This window comes from Plecotus auritus, assembly GCF_963455305.1.
Source record: "Plecotus auritus genome assembly, chromosome: 6".
In the NCBI taxonomy this organism is placed as follows: domain Eukaryota; kingdom Metazoa; phylum Chordata; class Mammalia; order Chiroptera; family Vespertilionidae; genus Plecotus; species Plecotus auritus.
Window position 1 is genome coordinate 83,300,079 of NC_137773.1, and position 24,214 is coordinate 83,324,292.

General features: G+C 48.7%; 1 protein-coding gene and 1 long non-coding RNA gene across 5 annotated transcripts; one reads left to right on the plus strand and one right to left on the minus strand.

Moving 5' to 3' along the window:
* Nucleotides 1-1,339: 1,339 nt before the first annotated feature.
* On the plus strand, nucleotides 1,340-23,329 carry LOC308250946. Of its 4 annotated transcripts, XR_013960889.1 has the most exons (4): nucleotides 5,879-6,155; nucleotides 12,313-12,422; nucleotides 14,229-14,317; nucleotides 22,808-23,252. It is a non-coding gene; the product is annotated as an uncharacterized lncRNA (long non-coding RNA). The 4 variants fall into 4 exon arrangements; XR_013960886.1 differs by lacking the exons at nucleotides 5,879-6,155; nucleotides 12,313-12,422 and adding an exon at nucleotides 1,340-1,499; XR_013960887.1 differs by lacking the exons at nucleotides 5,879-6,155; nucleotides 12,313-12,422 and adding an exon at nucleotides 5,500-5,771 and having other exon boundaries at nucleotides 22,808-23,258.
* Nucleotides 15,572-23,744, minus strand: MOB3A (MOB kinase activator 3A; the record flags this gene model as incomplete). The annotated part of the gene is made up of 3 exons (XM_080673921.1): nucleotides 15,572-16,275; nucleotides 16,642-16,844; nucleotides 23,324-23,744. 3 exons carry the CDS (start codon nucleotides 23,742-23,744, stop codon nucleotides 16,246-16,248), a joined length of 654 nt encoding a protein of 217 aa, XP_080530047.1. The 3' UTR covers nucleotides 15,572-16,245.
* Between the last annotated feature and the right edge of the window lie 470 nt (nucleotides 23,745-24,214).

Genomic DNA, 24,214 nt, shown 5'->3' on the forward strand with positions numbered 1-24,214 from the left:
TAGAGAGGAAGTGGCAGGGGGGAAGGGAAGGAGGTAAGTGAGGGGGGGTAGAGAGGAAAACATTGATTTGTTGTTCCACTTATTTATGCATTCATTGGTTGCTTCTTGTATGTGCCTGGGAGATCCAACCTGCAACCTTGGTGTGCCAGGACAGTGCTCTAACCAACTGAGCTACCCAGCCAGGGCAAAGTGCCCTAGTTTTGAAGAGAGTAGGGGGCTTTCATGGCATAGTATGGATCCTAGGAGGGGCACAGTCAAAGGAGGATAGAGAGAAGGGGCAGGGTATGGCTGGATGGATGTTGGGGGCCAGAGAGGAAAAGGGAGGTAGATGTGGGGGAAGCCCTGTGCCTGACCAGGCCACACTACTAAGCTCGCCTGCTCCCAAATCATCTTGTCTGGAATCCAAGGGCCTTTCCCTACTGGCTGACTCCAGGTGTAGTTTAGGGACCACCTCCTTGCAGGAGTTCCTTGCGTGGCCCGGAGTAGCATTGAGTTTTACATGTGCTAATGACACTCCTCCTAGCAGAGGGCAGAGCTAGCTCCATGCTTCAGTCACACCCTGGGGTCAGCAGAATAACAGCCTCCAGAGACATCGCCTTTTCAGTCCCTGTAACTGCGGATGTGCCACTTCATGAGATAGAGGGAGGGACTTTGCAGGTGGGATTAGTCAAGAACTCTGACATGTGGTTGATCCTGGATTCCCTGGGAGCCCAGTGTCATCACAAGGTCTTCATAAGAGGGAGGCAGCAGGGTCAGAGTCAGAGAGATGGAAGAGGTAGCACTGCTGGCTGTGAAATCAGAGGAAGGACCATGAGGCAGAGATGCGGTGCCACTAGAAGCTGGAAAAGTCCAGAAAAGGCTCTCCCTGGAACCTTGGGAAGGACTAGCCCCGACCACACCTGGGTTTAGCCCCATGAGGTCCATTTTGGATTTCTGGCCTCCAGAATTGTCACAGAATAAATGTCTAAGGAAGTCCCTAAATCCGTGGTAATTTGTTACAGCTGCCCTAGGAGGCTCATATGGGCACTAACCCGGGCGCATCCCAGAGTTCTCATTTTGCAGATGAGCAAAAACGAGGTGACTCCAGCCAGGCCTGGGGGAGGCAAACCTGGCTTCTCGGCCAGGTCCCTTGATGGGACAGGAGAGAGGGGCGACTTGTCCAGGGGACAGGAGAACCCTGGAAGCCTGGACTGCTGAGCCTCAGTTTCCGCCACGGAGGCCTCTTTTGGCCTGAGGTGGGGGGTTCCTCTTGACCACAGGCCGGTGCAGGAACCAGGCTCCAGGAATGTCCTCTCCCAGGGTTGAATTTGCTTGTGCTGCTAAAAGCTCGAGCCGATCTGCTGGCAGGCGTGTGACGCGGCGCCTCTGAACCCTCCCCGCCCTCTGCAGCCCGACGCCCGCGGCGCCCAGCCCGTCCCTGGAACCCCAGCCAGGCATGCCATTCCCGAGGTGCCTCCTCTTCATCCACGATGCGGGGCCTCTTGTCCGGCCACTCTGAGGTAACAGGCAGCGAGGAGCGCCAGCGTGGGGCGCCGTGGACTCGGGAGTCCGGGCCAGCCCTAGGGACCCCAGGCGGTCGAGCCTGTGCTCAGACTCCGGCCCAGGGCCAACTCTGCCTCGTAGCTGGAGCGGTTGCCAGGGCAACGCGTTTACGTCAAAGAAAGTGGCGCAGTGCCCAGGCTTTCAGGGAGTAGGAGGCGGAGTCTTGGCGCTGGGCCAATAGGATTTCAGGGACCTAGGAAAGTGGCGTGGCCTTGGCTTGCGCTTCAGCCAATGGGATTATTATTGTCTAGGCAGCGAGAATAGAGTCGCACCCCCTTTAAAGGGACCGTACGCATCTTTTTGTGGTCTATCTACTTCCTAGTTCAGGGTGGCAGGCATAGCCTGCAGTATGGGGTACGCAGAGCGGTTCCGGCTCTCCCTGAGCCTCGGTTTCCGCCAGATGCGCATAGCAGGGGCATGGAGGCAACGCATTCAGAGCCTGTGGCTTCCCTGAAGGGTGCCCCTGCATTTATGTGGCGCCACAGTATGCAACTGGACCCTATGCAGCAACCGCCCACTCTCCCTGGGGGTCACCACATCCTGAGTTTGTAGTGCCCTGAGATTGTAATGCGAGCGCGTACCACAGAAGGTCATACGGCAGGTGGGGGGCCGGATTTGTTCCCCAGGCTGGGCTCCTACGCCTACCCCTCTTCCCGAGCTCCGGGAAACATCCCTTACAGGGACCCTTACCCACCTGAAGGGGCAGAGAGGTTGGTTCTACCGAGTCTCAGGTCTCAATGCCTGGCACTATCCCCACAGGGGTGGTGGTGGTAATGAGGACCTGGACCCGGACCCTGTGGATTCTGGGGGGCAGTGACCATAGCCACAACGTCCCCCCACTATGGACAGACCCTCCTCTCCACTCTCCTGCCCACTCTGTGTCTCAACCCTGGACTGCCTCCTGGGGTGGCCCTTGGGGGCATAGAGATTGCCTGAGGCCAGGACCCTTTCCAAGGCTAGCCTCAAGGAATAGGGTTGGCATCTGGAGGGGAGGCAGGGCCCAGAGATTTGGGGAGGAGGGGGGCAATTAGCCTGGTAGGGTTCCTGGTCCATAGCAGGTTTTGAGATGTGGACCCAGCTTCCCCCTGGTGGCCCTGCGTCCTGCCCCCCCATCAACCCCCATCCCAGCACCTTTGGACGCCACTATCCTGGGGTGTCCTGCTTGGATCCTGTTCCCTTGTTCTTTATGTCCATGATGTAAGACATTAGCTTTAGGGAAACTGGGTTGGGGGCATTTGGGAACTCTTAGTATAATTTTGCAACTTTTCTGTAAGTTTAAAACTAGTTCAATATAAAGTAAAATGAAAGAGAGAGCACACACCTAATGTTAAGTAATTTCTAAACATTGTTGTGTGTCCCCACTCCCGCTGACCCATAAAATATGACCATCACAGCTCTGCATGCAGCTGGACATGCCTCCCAGGTGGCACGGCCTCCAGCTCTTCTAAAAGCAGTCTTCCTGCTTCCCACCGGTGTGCTGGGAAGGGCTGGCTTTGGTCTAGGAGGGCTGTGGGCTGTCAGTGGTCTCCACAATCCGCCTGGGCCCAGGGCCGGTGGGAAGCTTTCCCATGTATCCAGGATTCTTTGGGGTTTGTGGAGATACTACTACTGGGGTGGATTGTGAAGATGGGGAAGGGACCACCTGCCAAGGATGTGGCACCTCTAGAAGCGGGAAAAAGCAAGAAAAAGATTCTCCCCTGGAACTTCCAGAAAGAACCAGCCCGGCCACACCTGGATTTAGCCTTTTGAGGACATCTGGCCTCCAGATGTGAGGTGATAAAAGTCTGTGGTTTTAAGCCACCAAGTTTTGGTGATTTGTCACAGCAGCCCTAGGAAATCACCGTGCTGTCTCTCCAGGCTGATCCTAAGGGATGATGGTGCATAGGTCTTCTGTTGCTGCTATGACATATATAGGCATGGCTCCTCGGCAGCTTTTGGGGACTGGACTGATGGATGAGGGTGCTCATTTGACAGAAGATGAAATGGGTCCACCCTCTCTGGGCCTTTCCTAAAGGAGTCCTAGTGGAAAGCTTGTTCTTTCTTGGCCTGGCTGGGTGTTCAGAACGCATGATGGCCCCCAGAGCTGAACCAGAGGAACAGGCAGAAAGATATGCTCCCACACATGGGTCAGACGGTGGAGGGAAAACAGAGGTTCCAAAAGATGCAGGGTGTTTGCAGGGACACTGGGCTTGGGGCCACCTTCCTGCATCATGGCTGACAGGGACCGTGTTGTGGTATCCCAGCCAGTCTCAGGGCCCATCTATCACTGAAGTCAAGACCAGATCCTAGCCCTAGCCGGTTTGGCTCAGTAGATAGACCATTGAACTGCGAATCAAAGGGTCCAGGTTCTATTCCAGTCAAGGGCACGTATCTCAGTTGCAGGCTCCTCCCCAGCCTGGGCCTTGGGCTGGCGCGTGCAGGAGGCAACCAATCGATGTGTTTCTCTCACATAGATATTTCTCTCTGTCTTTCCCTCTCTTTGCCACTCCCTTAAAAAAAAAAAAAAAAAAAAAAGTCAATGGAAAAATATCCTTGGGTGAGGATTAAAAAAAATAAGACCAGAGCCCCAAGAGGCAGAAGGTTCCAGCAACTTTGTCCATCAGCACTGGGGACCTGGGCTGGGGGCTCATGGGTGAGCATGCTTGACTCCAACTCCCATTTCCAACAATGTGTTGCAGGGAGTTCAGTGTCACCAGTGTGAAACTCAGGTCAACCCTGGCATGTGATAGAAACTCAGATAGACCTTTGCGGCCAGCAACAGGGCAACGGTGACCTCGCTGGCCTGGGTGCAGGACCGGCTTCCACCTCGTCTGTTTCTAGCTGTTTTGCAGTGCAGCGACCTTTCTGGGAGCAAAATTCCCGCCCAGTGGGAGGGGCAGAGCGTGGCAGCTGATTTGTTTTTCATCCACTGTCTTTGGTTTGGAAAGAAGGCCAGATAACTCCAGAAATATCTAGGAACACTTTCCTCTCCCTCACCCCCCTCCTCTGCCCTGGGTGGTGACTGGTGCTAGCATCAGAAGGTCAGCAGAAGTGCTGTGTAAACAGGGCTGCGAAACACAGCTCCTGGCACAAAGGCACAAAACTCTGCACGTGACTGGGGACAGCCAGAGGTTGCAATGACCTACCAAATGGATGCACAGACAAGCACAAGAGGTCACCCACACACAGGAATATTGCTCAGCCATGAAAAGGAGTGAAGCACTGACACTCACTACAACATGGATGGACCTTGTACACATGATGCTCAATGAGAAAAGCCAGACATAAAAAGCCACACAGTGTGTGAGTCCATTTATGTGAAATGTCCAGAACAGGCACATCCACAGAGACAGGAAGTGGGTTCGTGGTTGTCAGGGGCTGAAGAGGAGATGGGTGGATGGATGACTACAGATGGGAACAGGGCTTCTTTTAGGGTGGTGAGACTATTCTGGCACTAGATGGAGGTGGTGATTGTACAACGCTGAATGCACCAGATGCCACTGCGATGTGCACTATAAATGGGTGAATTGTGCAGCTTGTCAGTGATATCCCAATAAAGATGTTTAACAAATGAGCCCAGCATGGTGGAGGCTCGTGATTGTGTGTGGTGCAGTGGAGCTTGATGGTGCCATTGGGGCACGAGGAGAAACTACTGTCCTATTGACTAAGACTGGACACAAAACAAATCACACAATACAGCGCCTAGCACATCCTGGCCTGGAGAGGTTATGAAGGAGAGAATCTGTGTGAACAAAAGAAGGGAACCAGTGGGGATCCCTGGGAGTCTGCAACATGTAGACCAAGAGCTGCACGCCAAGACTGCGTGCACTCAGACTGCACTTTCAAGAGAAGGATCAACACTGGGAAAAAAGGCGTTTAAGGAAACGCCTGCTTCTCACTCACAAAAAGTTTCAGGAGAATGAACTCTGCATGAGAGAGAGCATGTGTTCAAAGGTAGCCCAAACTCTGCCCAGTGGCAGACTGGGAAGGCACCAACACCCTGTGCCAGGAAAGTACCCAGAGCCTTTGCACCTGGTGACATGTCTGGTGACATCTGTGTTTGCCACATTGGAGGAGTTCTTGGCATCAGTGGGTTGGTCTAGGGTTGCTGCTCAGTATCCCATAGGGGTGAGGCTAGAGGATAATCCAGGCCCAGTGCCAGCAGTGCCAGGTGGGGAACTGGTCTAGAGAGACTCTGAAGCAGAGCAGGAAGAATCATCAAGAATGTTCCAGCAGCACTATCTCTACAAGTGAGTAACTCCAACTGCTTTCATGTCTTTAAATAGCCACCTGATTGCTGTTCCTGTCACATAATGAAGCAGGACCTGTGACTCAGGGAGTGTTACTTCCACTTAGTGAGACAAAGCTGGACAGTTGGTGGGTGGTCATGTCCTTGTGTGGTCCTCTCCCCTGACTCGCTTCTGACCAATGAGTGGGGCCATAGTCACATCAGCTGTGATGCCCTTCTGGCCTACTTTCTCTTGCTGGCTCTGCTGAAGCAAGTGGTCATGTTGGGGCGGCCCACATAGCAGCTAGCAAGAAACTGAGGCCCTCAGGCCTGCACCTGCCGGGAGCTGAATTCTGCCAACAGGCCCAGGACTTAGAAGTGGACCTATCCCCAGCTGAGCCTCTGGGTGAGATCCCAGCCCTGCTAACACCTTTACTGCAGCCTGAGCAGGGCATTTCTGACCCACGGAAACTGTGAGATAGCAAACATGTGTTGTCTTTTTTTTTTTTTTTTTTTTTTTTTTTAATGTAAAGAGGGTTTTATTTGCAGGGGAGCAGGACTCTAATCAAACAAGCCAAATCCCATATCCTCATCTGACTCCTCCTTCTTCTCATTTTTTGTTCTCTGCTGCAGCTGGGGCAGAAGCAGCAGCAGGAGCTCCAGACCCTGGGGTGGCAGAGCCAGCCACAGACCTGCCAGCAGGATCTCTGGCCAGCTTGCCAATACCCTGGGTGATGGCATCTTTGTTGTTTTTTCCATTCAGCTCACTGATGACCCTGTTGAGCTGGTAGTTGTCGGCGTCGATGCTCATGCTATCCAGAATCTTCTTTTTAAAATTTTATTTATTTTTATGATTTTTTAAAAATATATTTTTATTGATTTCAGAGAGGAAGGGAGATGGAGAGATAGAAACATCAATGATGAGAGAGAGCCATTGATCGGCTGCCTCCTGCACACCCCACATTGGGGATGGAGCCTGCAACCTGGGTATGTGCCCTTGGCCGGAATCGAACCTGAAACCCTTCAGTCCGCAGGCTGATGCTCTATCCGTTGAGCCAAACCGGCTAGGGCATATCCAAGATCTTCTTGATGTATTTGGTGCTGGGGGAGGCATTGCCAGGAGGTAGAAAACAGCTTAGCCCATCTCGATGGCAGCAGCCAGTGTATTGTCTTAAGTGGTTTTGTCTGTGATCATTTATTATGTAGTAGCCCACAAATACAGTTCCTTTCTGATTAATAACTAATAGTTAATACAGCTACTCTTTTTATTATTATTTATTACTTATTTTTAAATTCTTTATTGTTCAAAGTATTACGTATAGTATTACATGTCTCCTTTTCCCCCCATTGACCTCTCCCCGGCCACCCCCACCCGCCAGCACATGCCCTCACCCTCCTAGTGTCTGTGTCCATTGTTTATGCTTATATGCATGCATACAAGTTCTGTGGTTGATCTCTTACCCCCCACCTCCTCCCTCCCCTGCCTTCCCTCTGAAGTTTGACGGTCTGTTCCATGCTTCTCTATACAGCTAATCTTAAAGACACAGAAGTGCAATCTCCATATTATACACAGGAAGTTGATGTTTAGAGTTTATGTTTCTTGTTAGGTGTACTGACCCTACAGCCAGGACTCTTCCCTTGAACTCTGTCTGGGCTGTCCTCTCTCTCCAGGGTATCCAGGAGAAGGCTTTGAACTTGCCTATGGCTGAGAGTTATTTAACCCTGCCTATTAATCTCTAGTTTTCCTGCATTCTGCCTAGAGGCAATTGCCTGTACAAAGTTTGGTTTTTATTTTTATTTTTATTTTTTGGAATTTGACATTTTTCATAGAGTTGAATGTGTACAATCAATTAAAAAAGAAAATCAATTTTCACAAATGTTTTTATGGCCCTGGCCAGTTTGGCTCAGTGGATAGAGTGTCGGCCTGCGAACTGAAGGGTCCCAGGTTCGATTCTGGTCAGGGGCACATGCCCGGGTTATGGGCTTGGTCCCCAGTCGGGGGGCTTGCAGGAGGCAGCCGATCAGTGATTCTCTTTCATCATTGATGTTTCTATCTCCCTCTTCCTTCCTCTCTGAAGTCAATAAAAATATAAAACAAAAACAAAAACAAAAACAAATGTTTTTATGATATTCTGGCAGAAAAAGAGGTTCTCTAGTTGTTAAGAAATTTTAAAAATAGTCAGTAAATAAACCTTAATGAATTACCTATATGTGAAATATTATTTTAATTTAAATTATGTATTAATTTAATATATACACAAATAATCTGAAGTAAAATTTTTTTAAAAAAAATATATTTTTTATTTCTTTCAGAGAGGAAGGGAGGAGAGAGAGATAGAAACATCAATGATGAGAGAGAATCATTGATAGACTGTCTCCTGCACACCCCACACTGGGGATTGAGCCTGCAACCCAGGCATGTGCCCTGACCAGGAATCGAACTGTGACCTCCTGGCTCATAGGTCGATGCTCAACCGCCACGCCAGCCAGGCTTTAAAATTTTTTTAAAGCAGGTGGTAGGCTGCCTTTAGCCAACCCTGATCCATGACTGTGGCATTTGGTTTTCCGGGAACCAGTATTGTGTTATGCTGTGAAATAGTCATCATTGCTGTTTTCTGGGCTTCCTCTCTTTTTGTAGGTACTGTTTTCCTGTCTTTGTCCCTCAGTTAATCTAAAACTGTTTGACATTTTACTAGTGGTTAAATATATATGCTATTAAACTTAATTTTGCCAATTGTCATAATCTATGAAACAGTATCTACTAATTACTAATTCTGATGATAAAAGGTAGACACATTCAGCCGAAACCGGTTTGGCTCAGTGGATAGAGCGTCGGCCTGCGGACTGAAGGGTCCCGGGTTCGATTCCGGTCAAGGGCGTGTACCTTGGTTGCGGGCGCATCCCCAGTGGGAGGTGTGCAGGAGGCAGCTGATCGATGTTTCTCTCTCATCGATGTTTCTGGCTCTCTATCCCTCTCCCTTCCTCTCTGTAAAATATCAATAAAATATATTTAAAAAAAAAAAAAAAAAAAAAAAAAAAAAGGTAGACACATTCAATTAATGTCTGCAGGTGTGAGCCTCAGCCTAGCAAATGTAGGAGGATCAACTTAACATTCAGAAAAGAAGCCAGTTACAAAATCCATGGTGAAATCAAGAGATTTCCTACCTGCTCCAGACATAACCATCCAGAAAGTACAATGGGGAGAAAGGCATCATGGTTGCATAGTTGCAAGTCAAAATAACTAAGAAGTAACTTTAAAAGGAACATGCAGCCCTGGCCGGGGAGCTCAGTTGGTTAGAGCGTCGTCCCCATATGGCAAGGCTGTGGGTTCAATCCCCCAGTCAGGGCACATATAAGAATTAACCAATGAATTTATCAAGTAGAACAACAAATTGATGCTTCTCTTTCTCTCCCTTTCTCTCTCTGAAGTCAATCAATGAAAAATAAAAAGACACGGGCGGATGTGAAATGTCAAGAACAGGCACGTCTTCAGAGACAGGAAGTGGGTTCCTGCTTGCCAGGGGCTGGGGGAGGGGTGTGAGTGACTACTGAGAAGGACAGGGCTTCTTTTTGGGGTGATGAGAATGTTCTAGAATTTGATGGTGATGGTTGCACAATTTGGGGAATGTACTAAAAATTACTCAGTTGTTCACTTTAAAATAGTGAATTTTATGGCATGGGACTTATAGCTCAATTTAAAAAATTATATGAGAGCCCTGGCCAGCTTGGCTCAGTGGATAGAGCTTCAGCCTGCGGACTGAAGGGTCCCAGGTTCGATTCTGGCCAAGGGCACATGCCTGGGTTGCAGCTTGATCCCCAGTGGGGGGTGTGCAGGAGGCAGCGGATCAATGGCTCTCTCTCATCATTGATGTTTCTATCTCTCTTTCCTTCTCTCTTCCTCTCTGAAACCAATAAAGAAATATATATATTTTAAAAAATTATATGAGAAAAAAAAATAAAGAAAAACAAAATGTGCAGAATGCTTCAGGATGGAAATGACAAAGGGACACGATGGCTGGAATAAATGGCTTGAGGCACTTGAGGCTCCTGGGGACCAATCTGTGTCCCAGAATGACAACCTGGGCCCAGGTTATTTTCCAAATTTACCGAAATCCCAGAGGTATTGTTTTAAAACTTAAAGTAATTCTAAAGTTCACCTGGACTATGAACTAAATGCAATTCTAAGTATAATAATACTGTTACTCCCCTACGTATAATATTACTATGCTAAGTATTTAGAATAGTTGAGAAAATACAAAAACAATAATAATAACAAGGAACTTATATTGCCAGATATTACAATTACTCTAACTCTGTAAAAAGTACATTAAAACTGGAGCCCAGTCTGAGTGGCTCAGTGGTTGAGCGCCGACCTATGAACCAGGAGGTCACGGTTAGATTCCTGGTCAGGGCACATGCTTGGGTTGTGGGCTCGATCCCCAGTAGGGGATGTGCAAGAGGCAGCCAATCAATGATTCTCTCTCATTGTTGATGTTTCTATTATCTCTTTCTCCCTCTCCCTTCTTCTCTGAAATCAATAAAAAAAATTTTTTTTTTAAAAGAAAGGAAATGCTTTGCACACAGAACGCCCTGGGATCCATTAACTTGGTTCTCCTGGAAAAAGAGAATTAGAGGTGGGCCCTAGGGTCACGGGTTCAATTTCTGGTCCAGGACACATACATTGGTTGTAGGTTCAATCCCCACACCCTGTTGAGGCAATCAGTCAGTGTGTCTCTTTCACATGGATGTTTCTCTCTCTCTCCAAAAATCAATGAAAAATGTCCTCACTCCTTGAGTGAGGATTTAAAAAAAAACAAAAAAAAACAGAGGTGAGCTTCTGAAAGACTCCCTGAGAGTCACTCATCCCAACAGGACAGTTCATCCCAAAACTTGTCCTACCAGGAGAGATAATGGGGGGCAGGTACTGGTGCCTGGGAATCTAGTCATACAGGTGGTGGTAGAAGGAACCAGCAGTGTTCAGCTTGGACGAGACTAGCTGGCCATGTATCCTCCTGGCCAATACCCAAGGGTCTATCATTTTGGAGTGGCTGTGGATAGACAAAGAATGGGTCAAAGAATGGCAGAACGAGGCAGAGGGCAGCCTCTTATGTCTAAGAGATGTTCTTCCAGAAACTCAAGAACTCAGTGCGGCCATCCTAGAAGATCTGGAGCCCCCTGTTACTGAGTTTCTGCACCAGGGTGGGCATTGTCCTAAACCCTGCTGTTCAGTAGGGCAGCCTCTAGCTGCATGTGCCTGTTTAAACTCTAATTAAAGATTATTCCTTAGCCCTTCCCTTCACAGTAGCCCCTGCCGGTGGGGTCTTTTTTTCTTTTTCTAAATGTATTTTTATTGACTTCAGAGAAGAAGGGAGAAGGAGAGTTAGAAATATCAATAAGAGAGAATCATTGATCAGCTGCTTCCTGCACTCTCCCTACGCAGGCATGTGCCCTGACCAGGAATTGAACTGTAACCTCCTGGTTCATAGGTTGATGCTCAACCACTGAGCCACGCCAGCTGGGTCTTGATAGTCGCCCATTTCCACCATGGCAGGAGGCTTTTATCCCTCAGCAATGTTTCTAAAAGCAGTTCCTGAGTCAGAATGAATATCAAGACAGAGACGGAATCCCTGCCAGTTCATAAAAACTGATGGTTAAGTCCTGGAATTTGATGACTGGTCCTCATCTTGACTTCCAAATGGAGAGGGAGCACGGAGTCATGGAAGGGAAACAAGTCAGCGTGACATAGGGGAGTGGGCACTGTGGAAGGCTGGGCGATTTGGAGATGCCCAGACATACATATACACACTTGCCTCTCTGTTGAGAACCATGCATTTTATGGATGCCCCATAACTTAACGAATCCCCTCTTAGTTGTAGCCATTGTGTTATAGCTACAATTACTATTCCCCTAGTCAAATCTTTATAAATATCCCTAATTATTGCCATAGGTAAACCGCCAATATTGGTGTTGGTGTCAGAGGGATTTACCTTGGAAGGATGTTTTGATGGGTTGTATAGGACCCTGCAGCTAGGAGGTACCAATTATCACCTCCACGGACATGTTTCATGGTTTCTATTTCCCCACATCCTTCTCCCCACACTGTGTATTAGGCCTTGTGTCATTTATCAATCTGATGGGACAAATCCTCACGGCAGTAATGCATTGTTGACCATTTATATTGCCAATTCACATCACTGGAGAGTGGTCTTTTCTTATTGGTTAGCTAAATTCTTTATATATGGGCTTATGTTTTTATATACTTATTTATAAAAGCTTTTCTATACATATAATTTATCATATATATTACATAAATTTTTCCTGGTTTCTTGTTTGTCTTTAAGAACACTGACATACTTTTTCCTTTTTTTTTTTTACATTTTTGATTACTCTTTTCCCTGATGGTTTCTACTCTTGGTGATAAACTTATAGACTTGGGCTGGGGCAGTGATTGGCAAACTCATTAGTCAACAGAGCCAAATATCAACAGTACAACAATTGAAATTTCTTTTGAGAGCTAAATTTTTTAAACTTAAACTTCTTCTAACACCACTTCTTCAAAATAGACTCGCCCAGGCCGTGGTATTTGTGGAAGAGCCACACTCAAGGGTCCAAAGAGCCGCATGTGGCTCGCGAGCTGCAGTTTGCTGACCATGGGGCTGGGGAAGACCTTTATGTAAATATTCTCCTTCATTTTCTTCTTATTGTCCATGGTTTTCTTTCATTTATATTAAACACTGGGGAAACTAGAGAGTTTAATTTTCATGTATGGTGTGAGGTAAGGCTCTATGGAAATTTTGATTTTGTTCAATAATAAGTGAAGCCCCATTCCAGCACCATACAATGCTTCTGCACAGATTAGAAGGCTATTTATTTAAAATGTATTTTTATTGATTTCAGAAAGGGAGAGGGAGAGAGATAGAAACATCAATGATGAGAATCGTTGATCATCTGCCTCCTGCACGCCCCCTATTGGGCATGTGCCCTGACCAGGAATTGAACTGTGACCTCCTAGTTCATAGGTCGAAGCTCAACCACTGAGCACACTGGCCGGGCTGTGCAAAGCCTTTCTTTCTAGAGGGTGTATGACTTTCCTATGACTGCTGAAACCAATGACCACAAATTCAATGACTTAAATAATGTAAGTTTATTCCCTTAAAGTTCTGGGTTCAGGAGTCCAACATGGGTTACATGGGGCTAAACCCAGATATGGGCAGGGCTGGTTCTTCTGGAGGCTCCAGGGAGAATTGCTTCAGGCCTTTTCCAGCTTCTAGAGGCGCCACATCCCTGGCTTGTGGCTCCTTCCTCCATCGTCAAAGGCAGCAGCTTAGTCTCTTCCATCTCTGACTCTGACCTTCCTGCCTCCTCTTATAAGGACCCTGTGATGACAGTGCCCCACCCACCCCTGGGGAATCCAGGGTCATCCCCATCTCAGATAATTCTATCTGGGAAGTCCCTTTACCACGTGGGGTGACATGTCCACAGGTTCCTGAACTGGGATGGGGGCTGTTGAAATAACAACAGCTCCCAAATTCTTTCACTGGTCCTGGAAATTACTGAGGGTAAATTAAAGGGTAAGGAGACAATGGCTTCTTTAGAAGGTATTTCCAAGCAACATGGAATCAATTCACCTCCCTTCCCACGGTGTCAGCACGCCCTCTGGGGGCCGGAAGCCACACTGGGCTCGCAGGTTCTTTGTTGCCAGTCCACCCCATGGCTCTGCGAGGCCCTTAGCGCCTCTTCCCCACCTGTTCCCACGCCAGGGCCAGGAGCACCGCCTGCAAGCCCCCTTGCAAAAAAACAAATCCCATTGGCCCCGAAATCATGACATTTTACATTTGAAAGGGGACCCTGACAGTAAGATGTCTGCTCCCATTTTTCACTTATGAAAGAAAAGTTTGTGTCACTTTGTCCTGTGTCCAAGGTTGCAGGGCTAGTTAATAATGGCTGGAATGGGCCACAGCCGGTTTGGCTCAGTGGATAGAGTGTCAGCCTGCAGACTGAAGGGTCCCAGGTTCGATTCCAGTCAAGGGCACATGCCCGGGTTGTGGGCTCAATCCCCAGTAGGGGGCGTGCAGGAGGCAGCCAATCAATGATTCTCATCACTGATGTTTCTCTCTCTCCCCCTCTCTCTGAAATCAATAAAAATATTTAAAAAATAATAATGGCTGGAACGGGAACACCCCTCTGTTCCCTCTCAACCATTCTTCTGCACTCAGTCCAATGTTTTCTGGAAACTTCTCTCACATGGCAAAAGCCAGATTTAGAATTACATTGGGTAGGTGGGGGAAGTAATTTAGACAAGAACACAAAGCCCACCTTCCCTATGGCATTCCTTAACCTGTTTTTGACATTTTTATCCTAATAGCCCCACTCTGTACCCCATGAAATTCTAACCTACCCACATTCTGTGCATTTGTTTATCTGTTGGGGGTGCTTTGGTGGACCACAAACCATTGTGACATTTATTTCGCCACTTCAGGATGAGAGCACCCCAGCGACAATGACAGTGATGTGTCCTGATACCAAGCCCCCTGCCAGGAAAACAGAAATGACAGCTAGCAGCAGCAGGTATGAAAATGACACAATTTATTCTGATGTTCGTGTGGGAATACCCACAGGCACAAGAGAGTGGGGAGGGGACCCTTCCTGCCCCAGAGTCCCCGCTACCTTCCCCAACCTGGCCTGGCCGAGGGGAAAAACTGGTGGAGACCTGGGAGGGGACACAGTGGTTCTGGTGTTTGGTTGTGGTTTTGTATTTAAAAGGAGCTACATTCGACTGGATGGTTTTCCTTCAAGGCCTGTGTTCCCGGGGATCTGAGAGCGCGACCCGGTGGTATTCAGGACGAGGCTGAGGTTGTGTTAATTGCACTTGTTTGATGTTGGGAGATGGTGCCCCTCTCTTCTGTGGGCGTCCCAGACACCTAGAGGTCCTCAGCGGTGGGTGTGGTTGGGTGGGAGGGCTGCCATGGGAAAGGCCACTGTTGTGCCCTGTGGGCAGGATTGAGATGCAGGGAGCCTGGAACTGGGGCAGCACGTGACTTCCTGAGGTCACTTCCATGCCTGGCCATATGCCCCAGTGTTCTTCGGGGAGACAATCCTGGGACTTAGGTCACCTGGCCATGAAGGGCCACACCAAGGGTTTCATATAAAGGGCAGACTAATGGAGGGATATTTGTCTAGAGGGGAGGTGAGTTCACTATCCTATATAATAAAAGGCTAATATGCAAATTGACCAAACGGCGGAACAACCGGTCACTATGACGCACACTGACCACCAGGGGGCAGATGCTCAACACAGGAGCTGCCCCCTGGTGGTCAGTGTGCTCCCACAGGGGGAGTGCTGCTCAGCCAGAAGCCAGGCTCACGCTAAGAATGTTTGACTGCCCCTAAGTGCTCCTGGACTGTGAGAGGGCACAGGATGGGCTGAAGGGACCTCCCCCGCCGCCTCCAGTGCATGAATTTCATGCACCGGGCCTCTAGTTTATAGATAAAAAGCTGTTTTCCTTTAACATCCATCTCAAGGTGGTTGTCAGTGTGACTGTATAAAAACCTCAATTTTTGCCCTGGCTGGAGCTGCTCAATGGTTAGAGTGTTGACCCACGGACCAAAGGGTTGCAGGTTCGATTCCCAGTCAAGAGCACATACCTGAGTTTAGGTTTGATCCCCAGCCCCGTTAGCTGTGTGTGCAGGAGGCAACCAATCAATGTTTCTGTCTCTCCCCCTCCCTCCCTCCCTCCCTCCCGCCCTCCCTCCCTTTCACTCTCTCTAAAAAAACCAATGGGAAAAATATCCTTGGGTGAGTATTAACAAAAATATAAAAATAAACAGAAACTCGATCTTTTATGACATGTGAAAGGGCCCAGGAAACCTGGGGTGCAGATGTGGGGCCTGGGAAACCCTGACGGATGAGCCAAATGTTTTGGATGCCCTGAAGGAACAGAGGGACTGAGGAAGAGAGGAGGAGGGGAAGAGAGCCAGGGACACGTCGTACCTCTCATGACACAGACATGGGGCTCAGGAGGCATGCGAGGGAACTAAGGCTTAAAGCCCAGCAGAGGTGGGTTCCTGTTTTGCTGACTAACAGCCTGCGCAGTCTGTTCTCTCCTGGCCAAGCACGCTAGGGGCATTACGGGACAGATCTGCGAAGGGCAAGCAGAGTTCCAGCCTCCAGGCAGATCCAAGTGCTTTACAGATAAAGTGGATTTTCCCAGTTGCTCACAGCATACAGAATCACAGAGTTCAAGTTCAAGCTCCCCCCATGGGGCTCTGGGAGGCTGGGCCTGTGGTGCATGGACCCATAGCTGCTGTCGTCTCAGAATCAGAGAGAGGACTCAACCCCGGTGTCCAGTGCAGCATTGGGGCACAGAGGTCACCACCTGACAGCTGTGGAGGTCACCGAGCTGCCAGGGCGGAACACAGTCCATGTTCCGGGAAGGTGGCCCTCAAGTCGAAGTGTCCCCTGGCACTGCTTCGGTGACAGCAGGGCCCAGGGGCTCTCAGTGGCACATCCGTGCGGTCATTTCTTTCTGTTAAGAACAAGCAGGGCATCAGGGATTGACACAGAAGTGACGGGTATCACACACACATACAGAAAAGCAGGGGGTGCAGTCTCAGGAGACTCGTGGGCCTCACTTAAGGTCAGTCCTCACAGAAAAGGGAACAGACAGCAGCACGCCTAGGGCTGGGGGTGGGAAGCTATGTGAAGAGCTCGAGAGGCCACTGTGTCAGCTCTGGAGGCCAGATGGTGTCTGGCTGCTCACCTCTGCGCTGTTGCTGAAAGCAGCAGGAGTAGTAAGTGAATGGCTGAGTGTGCCAATAAAACGATTCACAAAACCCCGTTTACTGGCCCCAGCGTCCCCCTCCCTGGCCCCCTCAGTCCCTGCCCTACTCACCAGTGGCTCCAGCTCCTTGGTGTCTATGAGTCCGAACTCCTTGACGAAGTAGTAGAAGTGCTTGTAGCAGGTGTTGACGTGCGCCTCGGAGCCCATCTGTGCGATGCGGTCGAAGTGGTGGATATAGACGTGCACAAACACGCGGAACAGCCTGGACAGTATCTTCTTCACCACCTGCAAGAAGTTCTTGGGGAACGGCGTGCCTGTGAAGTGAGAGGACCAGGGCACTCAGGAAGCAGCCTTGGGGCCCAGCGTGGCCTGAAACCACACTGCCCCTGGATTGTGGGCGCGAACTAGCCTGTGAACTAGAGGCTCAGGGACGCTGAGACCCCTGCCCAAGTTCAGATAGGTCATGTCCCGGTTTCCTCCTGAAGTCAAGTGTTGACTGGGTGGGCAGTGTGTGTCCCCAGGAAGGAGCCCCTTTCTCCAGGACCCTCGGCTTCCTGATCCCCACCCTGGTCTTCTCACCTCCAGCTCAAGGGAGCCCACTGAAATGCCACGAGAAACCCATGGTTCTGCTGCTTAACTATGCCCAGGGAATGGACGAGGACAGGCCTAGAGGTAAAGCCCATGCTCAGGGTACTGACATCAGCCGCTCTGGCCCGCTGGTCCAGCCCTCCCTGGGAATGTGCTGGGTGCCACACATTCCTTTTGCTTTTGCCTAGTTTCCCAGAACCCAGAACCAACATTTTATTCCTCACCCACGTGTGCAAATTGTGGATCTGCTATGTGCACTTCGGGATCTGGCCATGTGTATGTGTGTATTTCTAGTAACATTTATTTTTCTTAATAGAATGGGACAATCCCTAAAAACATACCTTTTTGACCTTTGATATTTTCCACTTGATATCTTTCTCTTCATCTTAAGTAGTTTTTAAAAAATCCTCACCCGAGGATGTTTTTATTGATTTTTAGAGAGAGAGGAAGGAAGAGAGAGAGAGAGTGAGAGAGAGACATCACTGTGAGAGAGAAACACTGGCTGCTGCCTCCAGCACGCACCCTGACCAGGGATGGAACCTGCAACCTTTTGGTACACAGGACGACACTCTGACCAAGCCACCGGCCAAGGCTTACATGTGTTTTTATAATATAATTTCATGTACTTGTCAGAGCTTAACTGAATCCATGCACCATGTTGCAATTTCTCCTCTTGTTATTGTATTTAATTTCTTTACTTTAAAAAACTGTGGTAAAGAGGAGAAACCAAGGTGGCGGCATAGGTAAACACCTACACTGCTGCCTCGCACAACAATTTCAAAACTGCAACTGGAAGACAGAGCGGACATCGTCCAGAACCACCGGAAAGCTGGCTGAGTGGAAATTCTACAACTAGAAGGAAAGGTAAAAGGACACTGAGACCCAGAGGAGCTGTGGACAGAGGTGTGGAGACCCAAGCACGAGGAGAGGGCGAGAGGGCGGGCGGCTGAATATGCGGAGAGGGCGGGCAGCAAGCGCGCGGCTAGCTGTCTCGTTCGGGAGGGAAACAAAACCTCCCGACTGCACTGAAATCCAGTTCCGGATGAGACTTTGGGTACCCAGACTCATTAGGGGAGAAACTGGACTGTCTGGCAGCGGGCGAAACTCAGGGCAGCCTTCTCTCAGAGGTGCGTGCAGCCATTGCCCCGGGACACTGAGACACAGGGGCCTCGTAAGGGCGGGGCTGACGGGAAACCAAGGCTGCTCCACCCTGAGACTTCGCCCCATCCAAGCTGAGCACAGAAGCTCTCCCAGAGGAGACACAGCTGATCCTCACAGCCAATTGGCCTGGAGGTCAACTCCCCCCAGTGAAATTGACAACAATCTAGGCTTAACTACAACAAGACTGTGCACACAGTCCACAAAGGGATGTACCAAGAGTGTCCACCTCAGGTAATTGGGGAGGCTGAGCCACTGGGCCCTATAGGGCACCTAGCACACAAAGGCTCTCCATCAACTCAGGGAAGCAGCGAAAATGCGGAGACAAAGAAACAGATCACAAATGAAGGAAATGGAGGAAAGTAAACGACTGGATATAGAGTTCAAAACCACGGTTATAAGGTTTTTCAAGAATTTCCTAGAAAAGGCCGATAAATTTAACAAGGATATGAAAAAGGATCAACTAGAAATTAAGCATACACTGACTGAAAAAAAAATATTATACAGAGACCTAAAAGCAGACTAAAGAATTGCAAGAACCAAGTCAAAGATTTGGAATACAAAGAAGCAAAAAACACTCAACCGGAAAAGCAAAAAGAAAAAAGAATCCAAAAAGTTGAAGATAGTGTAAGAAACCTCTAGGATAACTTTAAGCGTACCAACATCAGAAATATGGGGGTGCCAGAAGAAGAGAGAGAGCAAGATACTGAAAACCGCCCAAACCGGTTTGGCTCAGTGGATAGAGCATCGGCCTGCGGACTGAAGGGTCCCGGGTTCGATTCCGGTCAAGGGCATGTACCTTGGTTGCGGGCACATCCCCAGTGGGAGGTGTGCAGGAGGCAGCTGATTGATGTTTCTCTCTCGTCGATGTTTCTAGCTCTCTATCCCTCTCCCTTCCTTTCTAATATCAATAAAATATATATTTTTTAAAAAAAGATACTGAAAACCTATTTGAAGAAATAATGACAGAAAACTTCCCCCACCTGGTGAAAGAAATAGACTTACAAGTCCAGGAAGCGCAGAGAATCCCAAACAAAAGGAATCCAAAGTGGACCACACCAAGACACATCATAATTAAAATGCCAAGAGCAAAAGACAAAGAGAGAATATTAAAAGCAGCAAGAGAAAAACAGTTAGTTACCTACAAGGGAGCACCCATACGACTGGCAGCTGATTTCTCAACAGAAACTATGCAGGCCAGACGGGAATGGCAAGAAATATTCAAAATGATGAATAGCAAGAAACTACAACCAAGATTACTCTACCCAGCAAAGCTATCATTCAGAATGGAAGGTCAGATAAAGGGCTTCACAGATAAGAAAAAGCTAAAGGAGTTCATCACCACCAAACCAGAATTATATGAAATGCTGAAAGGTATTCTTTAAGAAGAAGAAGAAGAAAAAGATAAAGATAAAAATTATTAAAAAAAATAAAAAAAGATAAAAATTATAAACAACAAATAGGTACCTATCAACAAGTGAATCTAAAAACCAAGGGAATAAAAAATTTGATGAACAGTATTAACTGGTGAATATAATTGAATCAGGGGCATAGAAAGGGAGTGGTCTGACAATTCTTGGGGGAAAAGGGAAGTGGGGGGGGTGCGGGAAGAGACTGGACAAAAATCGTACACCTATGGATAAGGACAGTGGGGGGAGGTAAGGGCAGAGGGTGGGGTAGGAACCTGGTGGAGGGAAGCTATGGGAGGAAAAAAGAGGAACAATTGTAATAATCTAAACAATAAAGATTTATTAAATTAAAAAAAAAAAACTGTGGTAAAGTACACCCACCTTGAGCTTCCCTATCCGAGTCATTCTAGGCGACAGTTTGGTGCCTTAGGCACATCCATGCTGCTGTGCACCATGGGCTCCTCCCACTCCTGCCTGCTTACCCCACCAAGACCTCAAGTCCCCTTCGACCCACTGGCAAGATAGAAGCAACATGTTCATGAGGTCCTACCAGTGCTACCAGATAGGTGGCCAGGTAGACTGGCCCAACCTTTTTGTTTTTTAAATTGATTTGAGAAAGAGAGAGAGAGAAAGAGAAGAGGAGAGAAACACATTGTTTTGTTATTCCACTTATCTATGCATTCACTGGTTGCCCTGACCGGAGATTGAATCCACAACCTTGGTGTATCGGGACGATGCTCTAACCAACTAAGCTAGGGCCAGATCAGCTCATCCTCGAAGAAAGGGGCTCAGGGGCCAGGTGAGGACACACAGATGTGGCTAACCATGGGAAAGCTGCGGTGCACCAGACACACACTCTCAGGAGATGGGACAGCACTGTGGTTATTGGGCCTATGGATGGCTGAGTAATGGCCCAATGAAGTCCAGGTGAGTGCATGATATCCATGTGCCGGAAGGCTAAAGATACGGTGTCCGCAGCAAAACTGGGACCTGAAGCTCTGACATGGGGAGCCAACACAGCTGCTCCCCACCGTGGAAGGTCTGAGATGTGTCCAGTTAAAAGGCAATGGGGAAAGAACAGTCTCTCTGTACATGAAAGGACCAGCCTGGCTCTGTCCACTCCTCTGAATCTGGGGCCAGATGACGTCCTCCACGTGAGAACTGATGACTCTTGTATTCCCTCAGAGAGGGGGTATCAGGAGTCAGCGAGGGTGATGCTGGGGAAGGGGAGTGATTAACAGCAGCTCATCCTAGGAGAAGGGCTTAGAAATGTAATCTCTAGACCCGGGCAGAGTGGCTTGGTTGGTTGAGCATCATCCTGTGCACCTAAAGGTTGTTGGTTTGATTCCCAGTCAAGGCACAGGCCTGGGTTTCAGGTTTTTGATCCACAGTTGGAGCAGTATGGAAGGCAATTGATCAACGTCTCTCTCTCTCTCTCTCTCCTCCCTTCCTCTCTCTAAACATGTCCTCAGGGAAGAATAAAAAAGAAAGAAAGAAAGAAATGCAATCTCCAGGACTGCATAGCCTAAGCATGCAACGGTATTCTCATGCAGGGGTTGAAATTTGGCCCACTGCCTGCTTTTGTAAATAAAGTTTTATTTAGAACACAGGCCCACCTGTTTGTTTACACAGTATCTATGATAGCTTTTGGGTTACCTGGCAGGTTTGAGGGTTGAGACATAGACCTTCTGGGTCATAAAGGTGGAAAGATATACTGTGTGGTCCTTTTTTTTTGTTCCATAGAATTTTATGGTTTTATTAACACAAATACATTCTGTCTATTCATTTTCTTCGCTGGCACTGGGATTGGTGACTGATGGCCAGCTGGGCTGCTCTTTCCACAATGGCTTTGTGGTTCTTTGAGGAGACACTGTGAGCATCTCAGCACAGTGAGATCTGTTGTACATCAGCAGCACTTCAAGCTCCTTGACACTGTGGAGCAGAAACTTCTAAAAGCCACTGGGCAGCTTTGTTTTCTTGTTGCTCCCATAACCAACGCTGGGCATCAAGATCTGGCCCTTGCATCTTCTGTGCACTCCATAGTCAATGCCTCTGGGTTCCCACCAGTTACACTTATTTTGACATTTTGGTCTAACTGGTGCTGGATGAACTTCTTGGTCCTCATTTAAAAAGTATATCTATTTTTATTGATTTCAGAGAGGAAGGGAGAGGGAGAGAGAGATAGAAACATCTATGATGAGAGAGAATCATTGATTGGCTGCCTCCTGCACACTTTCTACTGGTGATTGAGCCCATAACCTGGGCATGCGCCCTTGACTGGAATCGAACCTGGGACCCTTCAGTCTGCAAGCCGACACTCTATCCACTGAGCCTAACAGGGTAGAGCTGCCAAGTTCATTTTCTCTCAATTGGTCATCAGTTTCCTCTTTGGTAAAATTGCTGGAATTATCATTCCATAGGCGAGGAACTGACTAGAGGATTCAGGGTCTAAGTTCTAGGATGAGGACTCTTGAGGAGCTGTCAGGACTTTAGGGGGACCCAGGAGGCGGTGAGTCAAAACACGAGCATGTGCAGACACGGACTCCAGGGCCACAGCACAGACTCAGTGGCCTGATGAGTGGGTGGGGGCACCTGTGAATCCCTATTTCGGGAAAGCATCTATTCTGAGTCGGTCTTTTCTCAGATGGGCCTCTGAAAGCCCTCTGCCAGTGGCAGGCCCGTTCCCTGTACAGAGGGTGAGTGAGGTCCAGAGGGGTGAGAAAGTTGACCAGGTGCAGACCCTGTCAGCGACCAAGAGCTGGTTCCTGAAAACTGTTCACCGTTTTCCATGGTGCTGTGTTGATGCCAATGGTGACAGTGAGGAGGGCCTATGTGTGGGTCTCCTAGGACTGCTGTAACAAATTATCACTAACCTAGTGCTTAAAATAACTCATGTGTGCTCCCTCATAGTCCTGGAGACCAGAAGTCTCACGTCACTTTCATGGGGCTGATGTCAAGGTGTGGGCAAGGTTGCTTCCTTCTGGAAGGTCCAGGGAGGATCCATTTCCTGACTTTTCTGGAAGATGCTGACATTCCTGGGCTTATGATCATGTCTTCCTTCTCCTGTTGTCACATCACCTTCTCTTCTGTGTGTCTAATGTCCCTCTGCCTTCCTTTTACAGGGACCCTTGTGATGAAATTAGGGCCCATCTGGATAATCCAGAACAATCTCCCCATCTCAAGAACCTTAACATGAAGCAAACCATGGCCGATCCACATACTGGAATAGTACTCAGTCATGAAAAGGAGTTGAAGCACTGACACTTGCTACAACGTGGGTGAACAATGAAAACATGATGCTCAGTCAGAGAAGCCAGACACAAAAGGCCACACAGTGTGTGATTCCATTTATGTGGAATGTCCAGGACAGGCACATCCACAGGGGACAGGAAGTGGATTGGTGGTTATTGGGCTGGGAGAGAGGGATGGAGTGACTGCTCATGGGGATAGGGGATGTTTTGGGGATACTGAAATGTCCTGGAATTAGAAGGGATGGTTACATAACCCTGTGAATGTACTAAATGGCACTGGACTTACACTTTAAATGGGCGGATTTCATGGTTTATGAATTCTATCTCAGTGAACTGTTATTAAAAACACCCCCACCCCCCGGCCTCACCCCAGGCCGCCCAACTCACCAACGTTGGTGGGAAAGATGTCCTCGTTGTTGATCTGCACCTCGATCCAGTCCATGAGCAGGTCCATGTACCGTGGGGCTGACAGTGCTGTGGGCTTGCGGAACTTGTGCTCGTCCTGCCAGCGGTACTCGTACTTGGGGCCTCCCGACATGATGGGGCAGGACTGCTCGGTGCAGCCATCGCTAATGGTGCCGTAGATGAGGTTGACACGATTGAAGAAGTCTACCACGTGCACTGCCACCCAGTCGTTGAGCTCCTCACCGGTGGGCAGCTGCACGGCCAGCTTCAGGTCCAGCCCCGCATTCAGTGATGCCTGTGCCTTCTTGTGTAGCTCAAACCGCTGGGTGCCTGGCTCAAACTTGCGCTTGGGGCGGAAGGTCTTGTCCTTGTTGAAGACCTGCTTCAGGAAGGGGTTGGACATTGTGGTCCTCGCTGCACACTCCTGGTGTCGGCCACCAACCCAGAGGTGACTGGAAATTCACTGGCTCCCAGGTCTTCCCTGAGATCTGAAATACAGACAGAAAGAATTATCACCTGTTCCTGGAAACCCTGTTCTGGAAGCAAGAAGGGCCACACTGGGGGGTTTTCCCAGGACTTGTGGTTTTGAGTTTTACCAAAAGGGTGCCAGCTCCTTAGTAAAGAGAAGTGCCCCAAGGTGTGTCCCAACTGTCTCAGAGCAGGAGATGCTGAGTCAGGACCTCTGAGAATCCAGCCAGGCAGCATCCTACACCCGCCACAGCATCCAGCGGCTTTCTATAAAGTGGGAGAGGGTATGCTAAAACATGCACAGTGGCTCAAGGTGACCATAGCGGGCTAAGTGGTGGCCTCTGTACAGAGATGTCCACATTCCCAGGACCTGTGATTGGGACCTTATTTGGAAAGACGTCCCAT